Source organism: Halyomorpha halys, unplaced genomic scaffold (genome assembly GCF_000696795.3).
Source record: "Halyomorpha halys isolate HHAL.00 unplaced genomic scaffold, Hhal_1.1 Scaffold64.1, whole genome shotgun sequence".
In the NCBI taxonomy this organism is placed as follows: domain Eukaryota; kingdom Metazoa; phylum Arthropoda; class Insecta; order Hemiptera; family Pentatomidae; genus Halyomorpha; species Halyomorpha halys.
Window position 1 is genome coordinate 608,526 of NW_027116348.1, and position 20,101 is coordinate 628,626.

General features: G+C 29.1%; 1 protein-coding gene across 2 annotated transcripts; it reads right to left on the reverse strand.

Moving 5' to 3' along the window:
- Positions 1-399: 399 nt before the first annotated feature.
- Positions 400-13,226, reverse strand: Cdc42 (Cell division cycle 42). Of its 2 annotated transcripts, none has more exons than XM_014438662.3 (7): positions 12,871-13,226; positions 10,086-10,191; positions 6,878-6,950; positions 5,753-5,862; positions 4,351-4,548; positions 3,509-3,628; positions 400-2,415 (listed from the first exon to the last, which is right to left on the reverse strand). In XM_014438662.3, the coding sequence occupies exons 2-6, from the start codon at positions 10,188-10,190 to the stop codon at positions 3,539-3,541; spliced, it is 576 nt and encodes a 191-aa protein (XP_014294148.1). In that variant the 5' UTR covers position 10,191; positions 12,871-13,226; the 3' UTR covers positions 400-2,415; positions 3,509-3,538. The 2 variants fall into 2 exon arrangements, with proteins under 2 accessions (XP_014294148.1, XP_014294150.1); XM_014438664.3 differs by lacking the exon at positions 12,871-13,226 and adding an exon at positions 12,378-12,700.
- Between the last annotated feature and the right edge of the window lie 6,875 nt (positions 13,227-20,101).

Below are 20,101 nucleotides of genomic sequence, written 5' to 3' on the forward strand. Positions count from 1 at the left end.
ATCATCTACAAAAATAATCTCTTTGTTTCTACTAGATTTTGTCCACAACATTTTTTTTATTAACCTAATGAAACCTTTATGCACCAAAATATATTTTGCAAAGTTTTTAGATAGGGATTAATAGTACTCGTCCAAATATGATGATACAATACAATCTCATGTTTATTGTATCTTGGTCCTTGTAGTACCGAATGAGGAGACAACAATTTGTACTGAAATATTAGCATTCATTAACAATTTTTCATTTTAATTTTGAATACCATCCTGAACATCACCTTTATATTTTTTTTATACTAGTTTATCTTTTAAACACAATTTGTTTATAAACTTTATTTATTCATAGGTAGTGTAAATCATTTTTCTTTTATATTGGAAAAAATATATAATTAGGAAAAAAAATTTAAAATTATACTTATATATTTTATTACATCTTTAGATATAAAATGTTTTCGAAAAGACATTAGTAGAAACCCATTTTTTCTATTTGGATAAAGGAAATACCAATATTTTAAATATATTTTGAGCTGAATATTTCATACGTCATTCACTCATAAAAAAATACAAGCTTTCATACAGGTATTCCAAGAAGGTACATAATCGTTTTTATTTTGTTTCCTTCCATTAAATATATTTAAAATAAAAATATAGAAAGCAATAACACCACACTATAAATGGTGAAAATTTAAATTAAAATTATTGATTTTAAAATGCAATGTAACTAGGAATGGTCTGGGACTAAATTAAAAGTAAAACATATGTTGCGTTTAGATATGCTTAATTTTGTAATTTAACTTGAGCTATTACACTATGCATCTAAACGGAATAACGTTAACAAAATCACAAATCACAATCATTGCTAAATACACCAAAACACTGATTATGAAGTGCAAAAGAAAAAAAAATGTATTCTATGAATCAACAGGGACATAGGTTGTGTATTAGCAAGTATTTCATAGTAAATTAAAATGTTAATTTTTTTATAATCATATACTTTTACTGCAAATAGCTCAATGGTTTTGAAAATAAATGATAAGATAGAATTTTGTCTATTCACATAGACGAACACATACAATGGAGTCAGTTTCCTCTTTTTTTTTTTTTTTTCTTCTTTTACCAGATATAAGATTTATCAAGTAATAATTTATTAAACCAATAAATAAATAAATTCAATAAAAGATTAATTAAAAACATGTTGAAAATAAAAACAAAATCGATAACTTAATTGCTGTACATCTCTTTAATACGAATCATTTATATAAAACTTATAATATATTTTTTTTATGAACTTAGGATGTTACACAAATTATTCATTACAAATGTTATACTAACTCCATGTTTATTTGAATAAATTACTGGTAATAAAAAGTAAATTAACAAGTTAAGTTAGTATCTCTATTGCTTTAAGGTTGGTCATACAGTTCAAAAGACATTAAAAAAAAAAAAAAAAAAAAAAAAATTAAGGAAGAACTGTTTGATAATTGTGTTAACAGTTTTATATATAAAACGTTTATCAATACTAATCTCAATTAAATATTTGCCTTTACCACAGATTTATGTACTTTTTAATGGTTATAAGTTATCAAACTGTTAAAATTAAAATAAAAAATTAACAAAATAAATGAACTTATAAACATCCTGAAGAGGATGCATTCAACGACTCAAGTATTTAATATCTAAAGACCTATCAACAAAATGGCAACAATCTCTTTCATTGTTATATATATATTTTTTTATAAACGTTAAATGTATTAATAAAAATTTTAATATTATACATAATAGTTTAAGTGATACAAAGAATGAGATGACTATTTCATAAATTATACAAAATAGTATTACAAATTTGGATCTAAATAAAATTGAAAAAAATGTTGAAGGATAGGCTATATACAATTTTTTTTTTTTTTTTTTTTAAATAAAGGGCTGGTTTGAAAATCCAGAGACAAGGGGAAACAAGAATAAATAAGAAGAATCGCCTAGACAATTTTCTCTAAATGTAAAGTATTTAATCGCTATCTTGCTGTATTAACAAAGCATTTCAGCGAGGAAGAACTCAAAATTGCCAAGGCAAGACCTCACTTACTGAAAAGAGAGTCAAGTGCAAGTGAAAGATGACATAGTTCAAAACGGAAATTTCAAAAAATTCTGTCAGTCTTTCCAACGACTTTATAGTATCAATCAATAATTATCTCTTTACTATAAGGTCCACCACTTCATTTTAATTAGTAATATAATTTCGGTAGCATAATGAATGTACATATGCATCATGAATATACTTTTTTTGTTGTAAATTCAAGATGTACTACATGCACTTTGTAATGTATACTATATCATATACTCATGTGACTATATAATTCGTGTGATGGTGGTGAGGATTGATATTTCTTTAACTTCCAGCCCATGGATACTGGGTTTCACCTACAAAATAGAAACATTAAAATATATTAATTAATAATATGATATATTAATAAACTTATTTATTAGAAATGAAGAACGGTTTAATATGGTGGTAAATCATGCTAATTTTTAGTTTTATGATAGTTAAGGTCAACATACGATAAAACAAAAAAATTATTTTTAATGATAAAATCCAAATTAGTAGGGAAAACTTAGTTGGTCACATGCAGTGACTAATTTTTCTGAGAAATTAATATCATTAAAAATACTACTAGTTTATTTATTGGAGACATCGAAGTATGAGGCAATAATATCCTGATTAATATAAATCACTTTAGCTTTGAATTGTTGTTATTCCTTTGGTCATAGCAGAAGATAGAGTTCTTGACAAAAATTGTATTTTGGTCGTTAGGCTGTGTTAAGAGTACTTATAACAATTATTAAATACAACATTAATTACAAATCAATCAAAAGAAAATATTCTCAATAATCAGCATTCATAGTACTTGCTACCTTTCTATCTTCCTTAATTTTTCAATACTGCCACTTAAGATGTATCAGAATGCTTTGTGGATTAGCAACTCAACACAGTTGAGAATCTACTTATAATTTTTTATAATTGAGGCCACGATCTACGTAACTGTGTACTGAATCTCTACTCCAAAGAAAAAAAAAAAGAGGATCTAAATCAGACTTGTATTTTTAAAGATACAGCGTAATGGACCCATACTCGTTTTTAAATGCTTTTATTTTTTAGTATTCTGAGAACATTACAGTAGCAATTAATATATAGAAGATAATGAAATTTATAATATAACTTTCATACATATTTTACCATGAACAAATTTTCTTTAGTGTTCATTGTTGTTTTGTTCATGAACTAAGAAAGAAAATAACATATATATTTATATTAGTACTCAGCACAATAAAAATTATATAGTGGGTTCATATATGTTGAAAGTTAAGTAAACATTGGTCCACTGAACTATTAAATGTAGGTTGTACAACAGGAGATTTATTACAACATTCAAACAAAGCAAGAACTCATAAACGTACAAACATATAAAAATATTTTCAACATTAAATTCCAATTTATCTAACATATGTATATTACCCTAAATGAAAGAAGACAGAAACATTTTTCCTACAGAAGGATACATTTTCGTTTCTTCACAGGTTCTGGTGGTTCTAAAGCTGCGAGGATTGCTTCATCAAACACATTCTTTAACCCTTTCTGAAAAATAAAAATTTTGATAACTGAGTATATAGAAAAGACAATTCAATAAACAAAGGTTAAAGCCTTTAGGCTAGATGAAAATTATATTTCCTTGTATGCCAAATATTTAAAAATAAATAAAAAGATAGAAAATATTTCCTGGTATAAAGAATTTAAGTACAAATAAATATGAGTCATAACTTTAATGGACTCAAAATAATGATATTTTGATTGTCTAACATTTATTAATAAAATAAGATGTTCATTTATGAGTCATTCATATTTTTTTAAAATTTAATACAGTTATCATTATTTTGTAGAAATTAAATAGCAATTTTGAAATCACTCCACACCCAGTACCAGGTTCTCTAAAACCTTTGTCCCAATCTGCACGGCCACCCCCTCCCCCCCCCAGGCCCATTTAGTAGTGGTATCCTTAAAGGCATTACTAGGTGTCACAACCATTATTAAGTTATTTATCGAAATTCCTCAGGATTCTAAATTATAAAGCTGTGACAATAAAAAAATATTGAGAAAAGTTTACTGGTTTGAAAAATAAAAATATATCCACTTATTAATTGAAATTAAATTAATCCACAGAAAAAGAATCACAAAATAATCCTACAATATAGTCATGAATAATATTGTAATACAATATAAACATTAAGAGAATATTTGAACCAATAATAAAACAAAACATATATATCCTAACTTTGATTTTCCTTAACAAAAATTTATACCTGAGTTAAAGCTGAGCATTCAACATATTTTACAGCTTTAAGTTCTTTAGCCAATTTCTCACCCTGTTCAAAAGTGATAGGCTTTTGTTTATTTTTAGCGAGTTTTTCTATTGTTGCAGCATCATCTCTTAGATCTATTTGTGTTCCAACTAGAAGGAAAGGTGTTTTCTGACAGTGGTGCGTTATTTCTGGAACCCACTAGAGAAAATAAAGAAATAAATATAAATATAATTTTGAAAAAAATTACAGTAATAGAGTTAATGTATAATAGGTTTAATAACCATAAAAAAATTATGAGCTGCCTTTTGAAAAGTATTCAAGGAAACCTGTTGCCAGTTTTTCAACTTTCTGAGGACATAAGTTCAGAAATTAAGACTTCCCCCCTCCCTTCATTAGGCTAACTTATCTCATAAAAATGATTTCCTTGAGCAATGAAGAAACGTATAGAAATTTTCATAAAAATTGATCAACTAAAAACAACTCAACTCTCTTCCCCTTAATACTGATCAATTGTACTGATTTCCAACCAAATGTTCCGAGGAACCAAGGTGAGCTGCAGGAGCCGTAGAAGGGTCAGGCAATACACATTTAGTATTAGTAATATTTAATTAATTATCTTTCCTGATATTGGAATGTCAGCTGAAAAGTTTTAAGTGGCAAATACACAATAAAAGTGACCCAAAATGCCCTTTTGGGAACTTAATTTCCAAATAGTTTCTATGGGGCCCCTCCCCGAGATAGTGAGGGTAGGCACCACTTGGTTTAATTTCCAGCTTAGTGGTCCACCGACTTCTATGGATTGGGAACCAGTGCTCTAAACCTTGATGGGAAGAGGTTGGAGCTGATTTAAATCCACTAATTTGCTAATAAGTAAAGTTTATACAAAATTTTGTCAAAATAAACCAAATTGTTAACAAACAGTGTTGATGACCCACCCTCCCAAAATAGCTAGCTAATAATGAATACATGTATCACATTTCTTCAAAATGTACCACACATCCTTCATAAGTTGAGCTTAATTTCTTTAATATCTTTAAAAACATATTTTAAGTTTAAATATTTGTCATCCAATATATTATTTACATGTTATCTCAGAGTTACTAATGGCCTTCAAATCAAATTGTATAGGTATAAATAATCTTAAGCCCATTAAAAAATTATTTTTTCAAAATTGTGCAAGAATAAAAATTTAAAAATAAACCTACTCAAATTTATTGTATATCAGACTGGACAAAAAAAAAACAAAAAACAGCTATAAACCAACAAAATGAAAAAGGGTTAACTCATCACCATATTTCACGAATATTAGAATAGAATAAGCCATAGCTAAATATGATGGCAAGATATTTGTCCAATAGGTTTACAGAAATAACAACATACATACATCAAAATATTATATTACCTTTTCTTTAACATTCTCAAATGACGAAGGTGATACAACTGAAAAACATACTAAGAAAACATCTGTTTGTGGATAACTTAATGGCCTTAATCTGTCATAATCTTCTTGCCCTATAAGAAAAAAATAATTGCTTACAGTATGTAAATAAAAAATATAACACAAAACAAAAGAAATAAAAATACGAAGTTATTACACTAGAACTGAAAAAAAAAATGTAATATAGAATTATTAGATACCACCAATGGTTAACAAAAATAATGGTTCACCATCAAATTGTATTATAGAATGATTTCAAATTTAAATTTAACCCTTATTAATAAAGAAAAGGTTCAGAAAAACAATGGATGAAGAAATGGGACTTAAGTAGATAAAGGTATCATTAATTTTAAAAATCTAAAGTTCTGAGAAATAGATCAGCTAAGTTTTTTTTTTTTAAACAAACATTTTGGGTAGTTAATATTACAAAACTAAGGTAAGAATACAAAACCTTTTTTATTCATAAGAAAAAGTGTATTTTTACACATTTGTTACATAGCGTCTTCATCTACTTATAGCAATTACTTAATAAATTAAGTGAGTCGTAATTCAACAATTAATCGCAACAGAACACAAAAATCAAACTAATTTTATTGCTAATTAATTAATGAAGAAAAAAAAGGTCCTACTTACAACTGTAATATAACATAAATGTTCAATTAGCGTATTTTAAATATAATCAGATTGATTTCCTATAATTTTTCTAATATATTTATATTCCATATAAACTTTATTTAGACAGCAGTCCCAAATACCCACCTGATAAAGCTTGCACCTATGGAGACCATGTGTACATGTCGATTAGTTATCATTATACTTTCTATATCTGATTTAGTTTAAATTCTACTTTATTTTATTTAATAAAAACAGTTTTTATAATAAGTAACAGGTTTTCATTAGGAGCTTATCTCATTTACTTTATTTATAATTTATGTATATGTTATAATTAAAAAAAAAAAAAAGATCCAATTTATCATATACCTTGATCAGAAAAAAAAAACAAATCAATTCCAGACTTTCACAAAAATTATAAATGATGTGAAAATTCGCCAAAATAACTTTGGAAAAATATTATAGATAAATACATACCAGCTGTATCAAATAGTCCTAAAGTGTATGGTTCACCACCAATCATGACAGTCACTGCATAGTTATCAAAAACCTAAAACATTAAATTAACATTTATTAATATAAATTTATAATATAATGTATATATTAGACATATACATACAGAATGTCCCATCCATCCATATATATCCATATATATATATATATGAATTGATATTGATAAATAATTTATTTATTTTAGATCTAATAATCTCGGTGTAATAATAGTAACATGTGGTCTATCTTAAGGGGAATTTTTGATTTTCTAACCTTATCTACCAGCACATCAAATAATAGGTAACGATGGTAAATGTGATTTTAAGATAAATTAAAATGGAGCACTCTAGTTTTGACACATTCTGAAGGCAAAAATTGCTAAACACCCCAAGGAATTTTACATTTAATGGCGATTTGCAAGCACACAGGGTGGAAATTAAAAATAATCCTAAATTACAAAGTTATATTAGTAGCAGACGAAATAACCAAGTTTATTAGATGAGTTCAGAACAGCTTAAAAAATACATGAGTATCGTAGAAACATATCAGTTTGCAGACTTATTTTGTGGGTGACGCACAGTAGAAATACTCAAGGTTTTTCAGTTAATTTCAGAGGAGCTTAGAAACTACTAAGATGGAACACCTGTAGGTATTACAGATTAAGATTTTTCAGAAGAACAGCACCAACAAAAATCCATGTGGAACTAACTTTAGAAAAAACTGTTACGATTATAAAGCAGAGTAAACAAGTAACCAAATTTTATAGGAAATAACCAAATTGATAACATTCAACAAAAATTTACTATAAAAAATATACATTTAATGTTAAAAATGGAAATATGTAACAATTGAATAAAAAGGAATGTGAGAGAGGACCATTTCTTAATTTCAAAGAATGTATGGTATGTAAAGCCTAATTAGATATTGGAATAAGAAGTCAGTAACTCGATGACAGTCAGATAGCTCTTCAGAACACTAAAATATGCAAAAACCACTTCTTGCATTACTTATGGTTAGTTCATAATTTCGGTTTTACTGGGATTGATCTATGCTTTTATTCTGATATCTACTTTCAATGCTCTGGTGATAAACAAAGATCCAGGTCACATGAGTATCACAAAGACGAGCTAGAGGAAATGAAAATGCTCAGGAAAGTTGAAGGTAGTTAAGAAGTGTCAGGGAATTGAACACATTGAGGAAATTTTTGTTATCACAAGTAAAAAAGCCATTGTTTGTTCACCAAGCAACAGAGGCATTTTCATTGATAAGATGACAGCACAATTGTCCTAATCATATTTCGATGTTAATACTGAATCTCAACTATCACCTGACCTCTATGTTTACATTAGGTCATGTTTCAGAGCAAGAGCATGATGGAATATTTATATTTCATAGAATATTTTCAGTAGATTTGGGATTCTACAAGAAGTTCATTCAAATAATTGAATTCAGCTTGTTGGCCAGGATATGGAGGGAATAAAATTATGATAAAAAATTTAAGCTTCTTTACATTGTCTTAATCAAGTTAATTTATAAACACCTCACGACCACAAAAATAAGTTTTATAGGGGCTGACAAGAGATTTTAAATATTCTAGTTTTCTAATTTCTGGCCTATATTGTTTTACCCTAATTAATTAATTAATGCTTCATCTTGGAAAAGCGATGAAAAATTACAGTGTTATATCTATTTTGAATGTTCTAAAGTATGAAGGCATGTAATGATTCAATGTGAAACATTACCAAGTAATTTCTGCCTAGAACTTAAAAACCCCTTAAAAAAATTCCATTTAAGAGAAAAGCAAAATTTTCACTACCTTCAAATCAAATCTAAATATAATTATTAGAGATTCGGGTTATCAATACTAATATATAAAGCTGAAGAGTGCTTATTTCAAAAACTACGAGTTTGATTTTAAAAATTCTTTTTATGCTAGAGACCATTCATTGTGGAAAGCTTCATCCAACATAGCCTCACAGTAAGACCAATAGAATAGAGAAATACTGAAATAAAAAGTTAGCCGATGAATGTGGCAGTAATCTTTGCCATGACAATTTCTATGAAGCTGAAATTTTTTAAGGTTCTTCTACTGTTGAAGACGTGTACTAAAGCTGGGTTTGAAGAAGTGATGAAGTGGTTAGGACTATTTAAAAAAAAAAAAATATATTTAATTGGAATAACTTGAAAAACATACATCTCTCAGAACACAGCTTCTAAATGCTAATTCGGAAGACAATTAAATTCTCTAGAAGACAAAAGAAATATAAATTAGGATTATTGATTATAATTAAAATATTCTTCTCAGGATACATGAAAATCCATATTTTATTTGATAGAGTCTATTGCAAGTTAATCAATCTGCTAAAGAGTAGCATTTTAGAAGAATATCTTTTTGCTTAGATAACCTTTTTAGTTACTATAAATAAAATCCAGGTACAAAGGTCAAAGTATACTGTAATTAAATCAAGAGAAGACTTTTCTCACTGAATACTTAAAAACACTTTCGGCCAAATTTTTTTTTCTTTTTTATAGATCCTTTTTTTCTACACAAATTATGGATGTTATTCAGATGCATTTCATTACAACTCATCATGTGTATGAAACAGGCATATACAATTCAACTTTAACAGGGGTGAAAGCACATAGCACGACTAATATTAATTCTAATTAAAATAAAAATGAACAAAGAAAATAAAAACTTTTTTAAAATAAATACAAATATTGAAAGGAAAAGAGAAGAAAAAATAAAGATTTAGTACAAACTGCCTTCCATACTTACATTGTCTTAACTGTTCTGCAAAACATGCTAACCTGATAAAGTTTACTAATTCTTTGAAGCTGGGAGATAGATAATACATAATTTAATTCAAACAAAGTATCTACATTAATCTGTTCATGTTACTACATAAAGCAATAATAACAATTCTGAACCTTATCCTTATGTTTTAAATGCAACATGTAAAAATTTCCAAATACCAATAGCTTTATTGTCATAATATGAAGAAGATGGTCAAGGTCAAACAGAACAAAAATAGTTTTCAACTATTTATTATCTAACGTTTTGCCCCACTGTGTAGGGCTTCATCAGGGCTGTTCAAGATGATAGCTAAATAGACTTTTTTTTTTTTATAACTGTAAAGGTAAAGTTACTCTATACTAAAACAAAATATTAAAAATGAGCTGAAAATCTTACCGTTGGTACATATTCTGATGGAAATTTGTTTGTGGTATATGAAATAAGAAGGCAAGTTTTACCCACGGCACCATCTCCCACCACCACACACTTGATGGTCTGCATCCTAAACAAATTAAATAAACCTATAAACATAACTAATAAATGTCACATATTGCTAAATTTAAAACTAATACAAATAATAATAATATTTAAATTAATTGTAAAATAATAACAATTCCAATAAAGCACAAATATTAGTAGTATGTGAAAATATATAACAAGGTTTATAATGTTTAAAGTATTTAAAAATTTTATAAAACATGATCCTTAATTTTGTTTTAGTGTTTTTGATACAACAAAAAAAGTCTCAAAAAACACTGATTTCCTTGATCAAAGAAAAATTTAAAAACCACCTTATAATAGATAAGACAGAAATAATTGTAACATAAAAATGCAAAATATCGCTGGGATAATTACAATTCTCTAGAAATTAATAATTAGCTATAAGGCTTTTGGGTACTAATAAAAAAATAAGACTTATAAAACGAATTTAGATAAATACAGTGGGCACCCTCTAATAACCAGCCTTTGTTCCAAAAAAGAAATACGACCAGATAATCGATTTATTTTTTTAAATCAATATATATTAACCCATAACTGAACAATTTAAGCCGTTGATAAGCATTTATCGAGAAAAGATTTTTGGGACAAACAATAAACAGGTAAAGTCGTCAATTTTAAATCCTTAAATGTCTCTGGTTTCACCAATATTTATTCACAAAAGAGGGATCGAATGAGTTCCTGTTATATTGTAGATACGATACCTGTTAGAGTTAATAACTCACCTTAAGCAGAGGTGCAGATTTATATGTGAGACATTAAGAGTATTAATATAAATAAAAAAGCACACCAGCACTAAATTAATTACTGTGGCATTTTATAATGGAGAACCACTTTAGTTGTGAGGATGTCCACTGTAAATTGTTCTCCCCTTATAACTTGAAAATGGATAGAAAAATAATTACAAAATGGTTACTCTGCGATAGACCATTGAACTCATAATAGATTAATGAAGCAACACTTTTTAGCTGTTATTATTAAGGTGTTCTTTAAATGAAAAAGTAGCTTTTTAAAATTTTCACTGAATACATCAAAACTCTACTGAAACTTCTTTTTTTTTTTTACCTACATCATATTACAACAGAACTACAAAAGCTAAGATTCAATGTCAACAGAAACTAAGATTAAATATCAGAAAATTTCAAGAGCCACTTAAACGAAAGCAATTAATTAAATATATAAAGATAAAAATAAATGTACATTGCATTAGGGCTGAAAAAAAAAAATAGAATAATAAAAATGTCAAAAATGAATCTATTGTGGGGAAATATTAATGTTTCCCATTTAAATATACAATTACTAGACCTAATCTTTATTTGATGAAATTATTAACAAACTACTTATTTAAATCACATTACGAGAATAGTTTCCCTTTGCAAAATTACTCATGATATAAAACAAACACACATATCATAAAAGACAATATAAAACAAATCTTTATCAAAACCATTAATTTCCAATGATTTACTGATATATTTCTCATTTTCCATAGGTTATAAAAGAATTGCATCGAGATTAAAATAAGTATTTCAGAATTAAATGATTATACTAAGTGATTTAGGTGCAGAACACTCAGTAAAAAAATCTAATACCAAGTAAAAATATGTTCTAATGCCTTAAGGCTAACATTAATTGAACATAAAAAGCTATTCAGTCAACAGGAACTTTCATTGTTTGAATAAAAGGCAAAATGACAAAAAATTTAAATATAATTCTTAAGAAAATAATTGGGAAGCAACATGTCACTTAGAAAACATTACTGGAAAAATGTTTCCAAGATTCAAGATTACAAAAACATAAAGCCTGTAAAACAAATTAGGAAAGATACAATCATTTAAATCAATTAGTCAGCAAGATAAAAGAAAAAGGATTTTATTACTATTGATGTGACACATGTACCTCCTAGATGAATAATAAACTATAACATTATTATGTAAAATAAGACATACATATTTATAACAGAAGTGTACTAAGTATTGATTCCATTCCATTCATATACCCTTCCAAATTGATTAAATATAAAGGTTTGGGAATAATGTGCAATAAAAATCATAAAGAAAATTTACCTATATATTATGATATAAGGTAGTCATGATTCTCTAATCATCTAAATTTAGAACTAAATCTATCTAATTGTTAGAAATAGTAAAATATTAACAAGTAGAACAATTAAAATGTCAATGTTATTACCTTTAACTACAAAGAAAAATAACAATAGCTCAAAATTGTACTTAAGTTAACCTGTTAACTTCAGTGACAATACTTTCTTTCTAGTATTCCATCATTCCAATCTAAGTGGTTTAAAAAACTTCCAAATTAGGTATAAGGGACATTATTCATAATTAATAAAATGACTCATAAACACAAACTATGCAGTGAGGCAGTCAATCGTTTCAAGAATACATGATGAAGGACTAATAATAAATAGGTTAACTAGGGAGGATAAAAATATGCTAACTTAATCCTTAGGCTTAACACAACCACGAACGTTTAAGTAAGGTAGTAACATTAAAAAAAGGAAATTAGTTCAGTGAATCAAGGTAGAAAAATCTCAACTAAACATTAAAAGTTAAAACGAAAAAGAGGCCATTTTGAGACCGATGACCATCTGGTTCTACTTTGAGAATGAAATATTTAGATGATTAATAAAGTTGTACGCATAATTAAAGAACTTCTAACTTACTTGACGAGAAATTTTCAATCCAGATATAAGGAATTACACTATCACACACGTAATGGGTAAACTTCACTAACAGGGCGTCGACAATGTTTGAGCAGATAAACTATGGATGGCGCCACCTGTTCTGCCTGAAATACCAAGATTCTCTTGCCAAGTTTATAAGTCAATAACCTTTTAAAATAAGGAACTTCAATTTTTAGTAACAACAATGTACTTTCTTGTCTTCGGAAGTAATATGCATCAACACAAATTTAGAACTTTGTTCATTTTGTTAGGTACAGTGTTACCCAACCCAATAGTATGTAATATAACAATCATGAGGTCACAATTTACTATTAGTTTTTGAAGTTCTCATTGGGCAAAAAAGATAGCTCAAGGAATGCTAATTCGAAGATCACCCACCTAGGAACATACGTCTGTTAATGATAATGTTAAACCATTAGAATCCAAAAGTACAACATGGCATTCGCTGCTATGGCAACAAAAAGGTACAGGAAAAAAATTAGGAACTTCCTAGTTTTTTTAAAAAATGAAAATTTTCAGTGAGTTGAGATTTGAATTTACAATGTAAAAAAAAAAAATCAAACTAAAATAGAGTATTTAATTTTACTTTGATAAATGATCAATACTGCTCAGGTGGATTGTGTATTGTCTTTTTATATAATGTAGCAATTAGAATAATACGAAAAAAAGTTGGTTATGACATAATCAGTATAGGACTCCAATGGGAGTCTTGGCCGAAAAAAAAACAACATATATATGATAGACATATCAGTTATTTCAAAAATATTTAAAATCCATTTAATAATGACACAATATTTAGTAGTTTACATCAGAAAAAGTATCATGAATACGTATGCGAGACAAACTAAAGTGTCTACAATTCAAAGTTATTTATTAAACCGAAATCAAATATTATCAGATAAACATTGGTTTTGAATTACTTAATAATCCATAATACTTTAGAGTTATACTAGGGATAGTACAATCTAAATCTTAAGTTCGGAATAGGTATGAGATGTTTCGGTTCTTTTTTTTTCAAGGATGATACACAATACTCCCGATTGCTAACAAAAACATTTCCTACCATTTCCATATCAATAGATAGCATAAAGTACAGTTATAGATCACTTACTAGTAGAAATAAAAAAAATCCAGTTCTTACACACTGTTTCCTTTGAGTTCATTCAAGAATATTGACACAAACCCAGGATCATCCAAACAACAGTTCTGAGTTGAGCAAAACCTGCTCACAGATGTTCAAGTTCTTACTCTCTTTTCTGATATTGATGTAACAACCAAGAAAACTGAAATTCTCACACGTAGAGAACAAGGAATAACTGACAGCGTTTTCAATGAGTTGTTGGCACTATAGCTACCTTTCAAGAAGCATTCTGTGGTTTCAATACTCATTAACATAAGAATTTTCATGAAGGTCGGAGAAACAGGAATCCAGTGGATAGCTCCAAACTTCCAGGTTGATTGAAAAATAACCTCAGAAACTATTAAATCAATAGTATCTTGGATTGTTGGAGATGAAATTATCACCTGCTTTAATGAGGGAGGAGCAGAGAATAAGTTGTTCTTAACTCGTATGGAATCACATTTAACAAAGTCACTCAACTAAAATAGATTTATATAAAAAAATGTATATATTCAAAGTTTGCAACTCGACCTCACACAGACGGAACAGTGATGTTCGTACAGGTTTTTCCATCAGAAATGTACATCAGTGGCAGCAAAATGAGCTTCTTCAGACCTCATTTGAAATAAAGGGTCGACAATACGTCAGTGCCTAATTCAATTATCGACCATGTTGCTCCTGAAGCAATCGGTTACGGATGCAAATGTGGAAAAACTATCACATGCACTGCCACATGTGATGACAGTTTTGCACTGCATTCAACACTATGTAATAATACATTTGACAGCATGCACAACTGACATAGAGGCGGCATTAACAGTCCACTACCTGTTGAGGAGGATGTTTTGATGTAATGGGAATAGAATTTTTTTTAAATGTTTGCGGACTTGAGCATACTGTACATTCATATAATAGTGTAATCTATGCATGATTTTGGTTAACGGAAAACGCCATTTTTTGAAGTTATTTAAATTTAAGATAAGTAGTTACAATGCAACGGCCATTAGCACAATCTAATGGCATGTTGGTTCATAATAACTAATATTTACTATTTGAGCTTTTTTTTTTTTTACCACATACAAAACATCTACCTTTTATAGTGGAAAGATTGTCGGAAATATAACGCATAACGCAGAGTATGTATATCTCACCTAAAAACTAAGGTGTCCTCGTCTTTTGAAGTTGAAGTGTGCTGGTTCTAAAACTGCTTTCCACTGGAAAACATACTTCATGAAGAGATGGAATCCGGATTACTTCAATAATTTAGCACTCAGCACCTCAAAGACAGAGCAGCCCATGACGATATGCGCAGTATTCTACATCTTGGGAAGCGGTTCTAAAATTTCTTTACAAGGTAACCTTTTGGGCCAAACAAAAATTTCGCTTTTTCTAATTAAAAAAAACAACCCTTTTTTTATAAAAATTCCAGAATTAGTTACTTGGAAGGAGTATAATGAACGAGGGTAAACTGGCGGGAAAAGTAAAGCCAAAAAGGCTGGCCTCATGATGGGCCAGAGGCATGGCAGAGTACTAGTCAATCACTGACTGATCTCTGTTTCACTTTAGATTACAATGGCGGACATTCATATTAATCTCAATGTAAACCTAGCCTCCGTGGGCGAGACCTTTATGGCTTCATTTTTACTTTAAATGAGTAGGATTATGCCACCCTCTGGATAGATATGCTGCTGAAGAAAGTTTTGTAACCCATAAAAAGTCTGTCCTAACAATCACTTTTGACTATCAAGAACTGTGCAGTGCACAAGCAATACTGGTATATACACGCACGCAACACATTATTGGAGGGCCCAGGCACAGCCATAGGTTATTGATGTCGAGTGTGGTCATATCCATTCTGCTCTACGCGGCCTTTACATGAAAAGACACATTGAATACTATGGCCTATAAAAGTCCAATGGTGTTCCTCTATCTTTGAAGCGCCATGCTGGTGATCTGTGAATTTCATACGGTTCCATACAGAGCTGTGTGTGGTGGCCAGGATGCGACCCATAGAGATGATGGCTGAAGAGAGGAAACAAAGGACAAGTGGCCAAGCCGGTAGAGTGTAGGGTCTAACGGAAGGAGGATCCAGACTGATTCCCTGTTTTCAACCCTGAAAGGATAGGGAACAGGAGGAGGTTGACTACTACCTTACCCAGTCGCTAACTAGACATGATAGTTTCAGAACTTACCAGTATAGGTTCAAACTGAATGATATAGTGCAGTACCCAGTAATAAAAGAAAACATGAATTATGGGTTTTTCACCATTCTCCACTTATACGGAAACAGAAATAAGTTTAATCAGGTCTAGGGATCAGCGCTGAAAACATTGTAACAATAATATTACTCTCCCAGGAGTGCCGAATGGTGGGTCAACGACTAGTAGTCGAGATCTTCAAGCAACTGAGGAAGAAAAAGAAGGAAAGGTGAGCCAGAAGCTAGCCTAACACAGCACACAGCATTGCCCCTCCACAATGTAATGCCTACCTAACAGGAGTCTCATGGAGGGTGGGAAGTAGTAGTAGAGGTGGTTTTAGAGGGTAAAAATCCCACATATGGATAGATATGGGGCTATCCGCTTCTCTTAAAGATTTCCACCTTCCAATGGAAAAAACACCACACACAGGTCTCACTTAATTTTTTTAACACTGAAGTATTGGTATCGATAGATTCAGAATCAAAATTTGAATTTATCCACGGAGTTGAACGCGAAAAAATAAATTCCCCCCTTAAAGAATACCTATTTTCATTCTAAATACATTGAAACCAATAACTCAATTTAAAAAAGTGAGACTAACCTAGTATTTTTTCCCAACTCTTCATACACAGGGTGTTCTGTAAGAGTTTAGGATATAATGTTGAAGGAAGTTAAAAGTAGACCTCAAGAACAACAAATAAGTTCTTGTACACCATGGGCCGATGAAAAACAAGTTTGTTATGAAAACCTTCCACACTAAACATTACAAAAAACTTTTAAAATTTTTAGTAATAATTGTTATTTAATTAACGACAGTAAATATTTTTATTATTATAAGTCACTTAGTAAATATCATTATCTCTTTAAGGAGATAAATTGGCTTAAAATCATAAACAATTTAATTTAATCTTAAAAATTACATCATAATCTGTAGTCCAGTATGAGCTTTATGAACAATACAATTCCCTAAAGCTCCAGACCTCCCAAAGCCCCCAACATAATTGCAACAAAAAAAACAACATAATTGCCTAAAGCCCCAGACAACAACATAATTGCAAATAATTCATAATTTTATGAAAAAAACGAAACTTTGCATTATTATAAATTAACTCTTCTTCTGTAGAGAATCGGACCATGGTCTATATGCATTTTTTGTTGGTTTTTAGGTCCACTTTAACCTCCCTAAATATTATTGAACACTTAGAAGAATAAATTAAATAGAAAATTTAACTATGAGACAAAGAGGATAAAAAAAAATGGAGGATGAACATATCACAAAACAAATAAAAGGAATTTACTACATGAGAATAAACCTGAGGTTGGTTGCCTTCTTACAAGATTCAGTAGGATCATGCTTGAGCATTCTCTCATATATCAGTTGTTTTTTTTTATATATAAAATTTCTTTTAATTCATATTACATACAAGTACAAACAGGAATGGATAAGAAATAAAAACACCAAGAAATAATTTAATTAAGAGTTATGATTTTAAATGGCGAAGACACAGTAACATTCCAAGATTAATTTGTCTTATCATCTGACCTACAGCTTTCATAAATTTTTAAAGTCTACTGTTGCCTTAAGGTCAAAAAATAAAGAGCTAAAAACACAATGGTTTTTAATCCATATATTTTATCTTCTAGGATGTTTCGAGGATCCTGGGTCTCTCTCTTTAGCTTTTATAATTTTTTTAAATTTATTTATTGACATTTATGACAGCATAAAAACATATACAAGTACTTATAAGTACCATTTTTTGATGTTTGGTTTCCAAGCTAACAGCCTGATGAAGGCTAGAAACTCTAGCCGAAACATTGGCACAATTAAATAAGCTACACCAACTTATGTGTTTCATTTGACCGCACCCCCAACCATCATCTCCTAGTAAATACAAGTACATTTGATAATAGTTATACAATAGCATGACACAGACATGTGGAGAATCTATCCAATGATAGAACTCCTACTTTTATAATTTAAATTTTGTACTTAAATTTTTTTTTAGAACATAATAGCTGAAGAGGGAGACATAATACCCATGGAATGTTTAAGAAGGGAAAATATAGGGATTAAAAACCATTGTTGATTTACTTATTTATTTATTGACCTTAATGGAACAGTTGAATTCGAAAAATCCAAGAATTGTCGGTAAAAAAGTGTATTGACTCTTATGAATGTCACAATAAAATGTCGATATGACAAGTATCTTTATTAAACATGAGATAATGTTAATTTTATTAAAATAATATTATTTGATTATAGTATATTAAATAGTAGTATTGAAAAAGAATTATAAATACAAAATAAAAAATAATTCTAAATTTGAATTTCAATTAGATTCTTGACTGGCACAATCTGAACAAGTTTTAAATATACCAGGCTAATTACAAACAAAAATTTTGCAGTCTTCAAAATATTTTTGTTCTTTTGTTTTTCCTTCATATTCTGCTAAATCCTGCACTAAAACCTTATTCTATATCAACTTATACTTATTTTAGGTTTTAATATTTGTTAATTGGTTGGTCATATCATGAACAATTGGTTACCCCTTCTCACCCAAATGCACTAGCTAAAAGCTCGAGCACTACCCAAGTCCAATATTGTTTTTCAAAAACTAAATTCCTTCTTTTAGAGATATCTTAGAGAGACAAATACATACATACACATGCTGACAGCACGACCAATGCCAGGTTAAAATTTTTATTTATCTGGCATCATAGCTTTAAAGAGAACCTGTGAAGTGGATTGAAATGTTGGGAAATATTAAATAAGTACACAATTATAATCAATAAACTATGACTGTTTTAACCCGGTTTTACTTTTAGTAAGAACATTTATAAAAATTATTTTTTAAATGTTCACAGCAGTAAAACAAGGAATATTTTCTAGGAAACATCATTAAACCAGAAATAATTCAAAATCTAATAATTAATTAATCAAAACATGCTCCATAGGATTCTATAAACTTTTCTAAACTGCAAACCCTTAATTCATACTCTATAAATCTATCCAGTGGATTTATTTGAAAGCAAAATAAAAAAAAAATAGTGACAATTTCATTACTAATCATTGATTTCCTTATGTTTAATAGTGCTGCAGCAATGATCTATTATTTCCTTTCATAAATTTTTATATTAGGTGTCTCCAATCTACAGCATCTGGGTGAAATCCAGACTGCCATTATTCATTGTGATTAGACTGGAAAAATTGGGTTTCACTTTATCCTTAAGCTTCCAATGAGTTTACAACTATGTAAAGGCTACCTAATCAGAAGCAGTTGCAATTGGCATACCTCAAAACATGTAAACACAAAGTCAAAATTTTTAAATGATCGCTAAACTTTCACTTACAATATATTTCAAATAAGCAAGTAAAAGTAAAAATCAGAAACTTTTCATCTTTTACCGACCACATCTCCCCCCTCCCCTCATATCCATACAGACTTTTAGTGAGTTTGTTAGTTCCCCAAACAATATTACAAGGTTTAAAAACTTTGGAAATATTGTACAGAAAACAAACCTAATTAGACTGAATAACTATTAGGTTGTTTCATATAGAATGTCAGTTTTCACAAGAGAGTTTATTTAGTAAAACAACTTCATAAAATTAAAACATTTTTATTCAAAACATTTACTCCCTATTTCTATACATTTTCCCCAATGTTAGCAACTTTTCAATCCCAGACTGAAAAATTCAGGATTTTGTGTAGAAATGAGGTCAGAACATGTGTTTTTGACCTGAGAATTATTTGAAAAATGTTTACCTTTAAAGAAGATGGTCTAAATTTCTGAACAGAAGCGAATCTGGTGAATAAGGTGGAGGTGGAAGGACTTCATAACAAAGCTTGTATAGTTTCTTCACCGTCTGTTGTAAAACATGAGGTCTTACCTT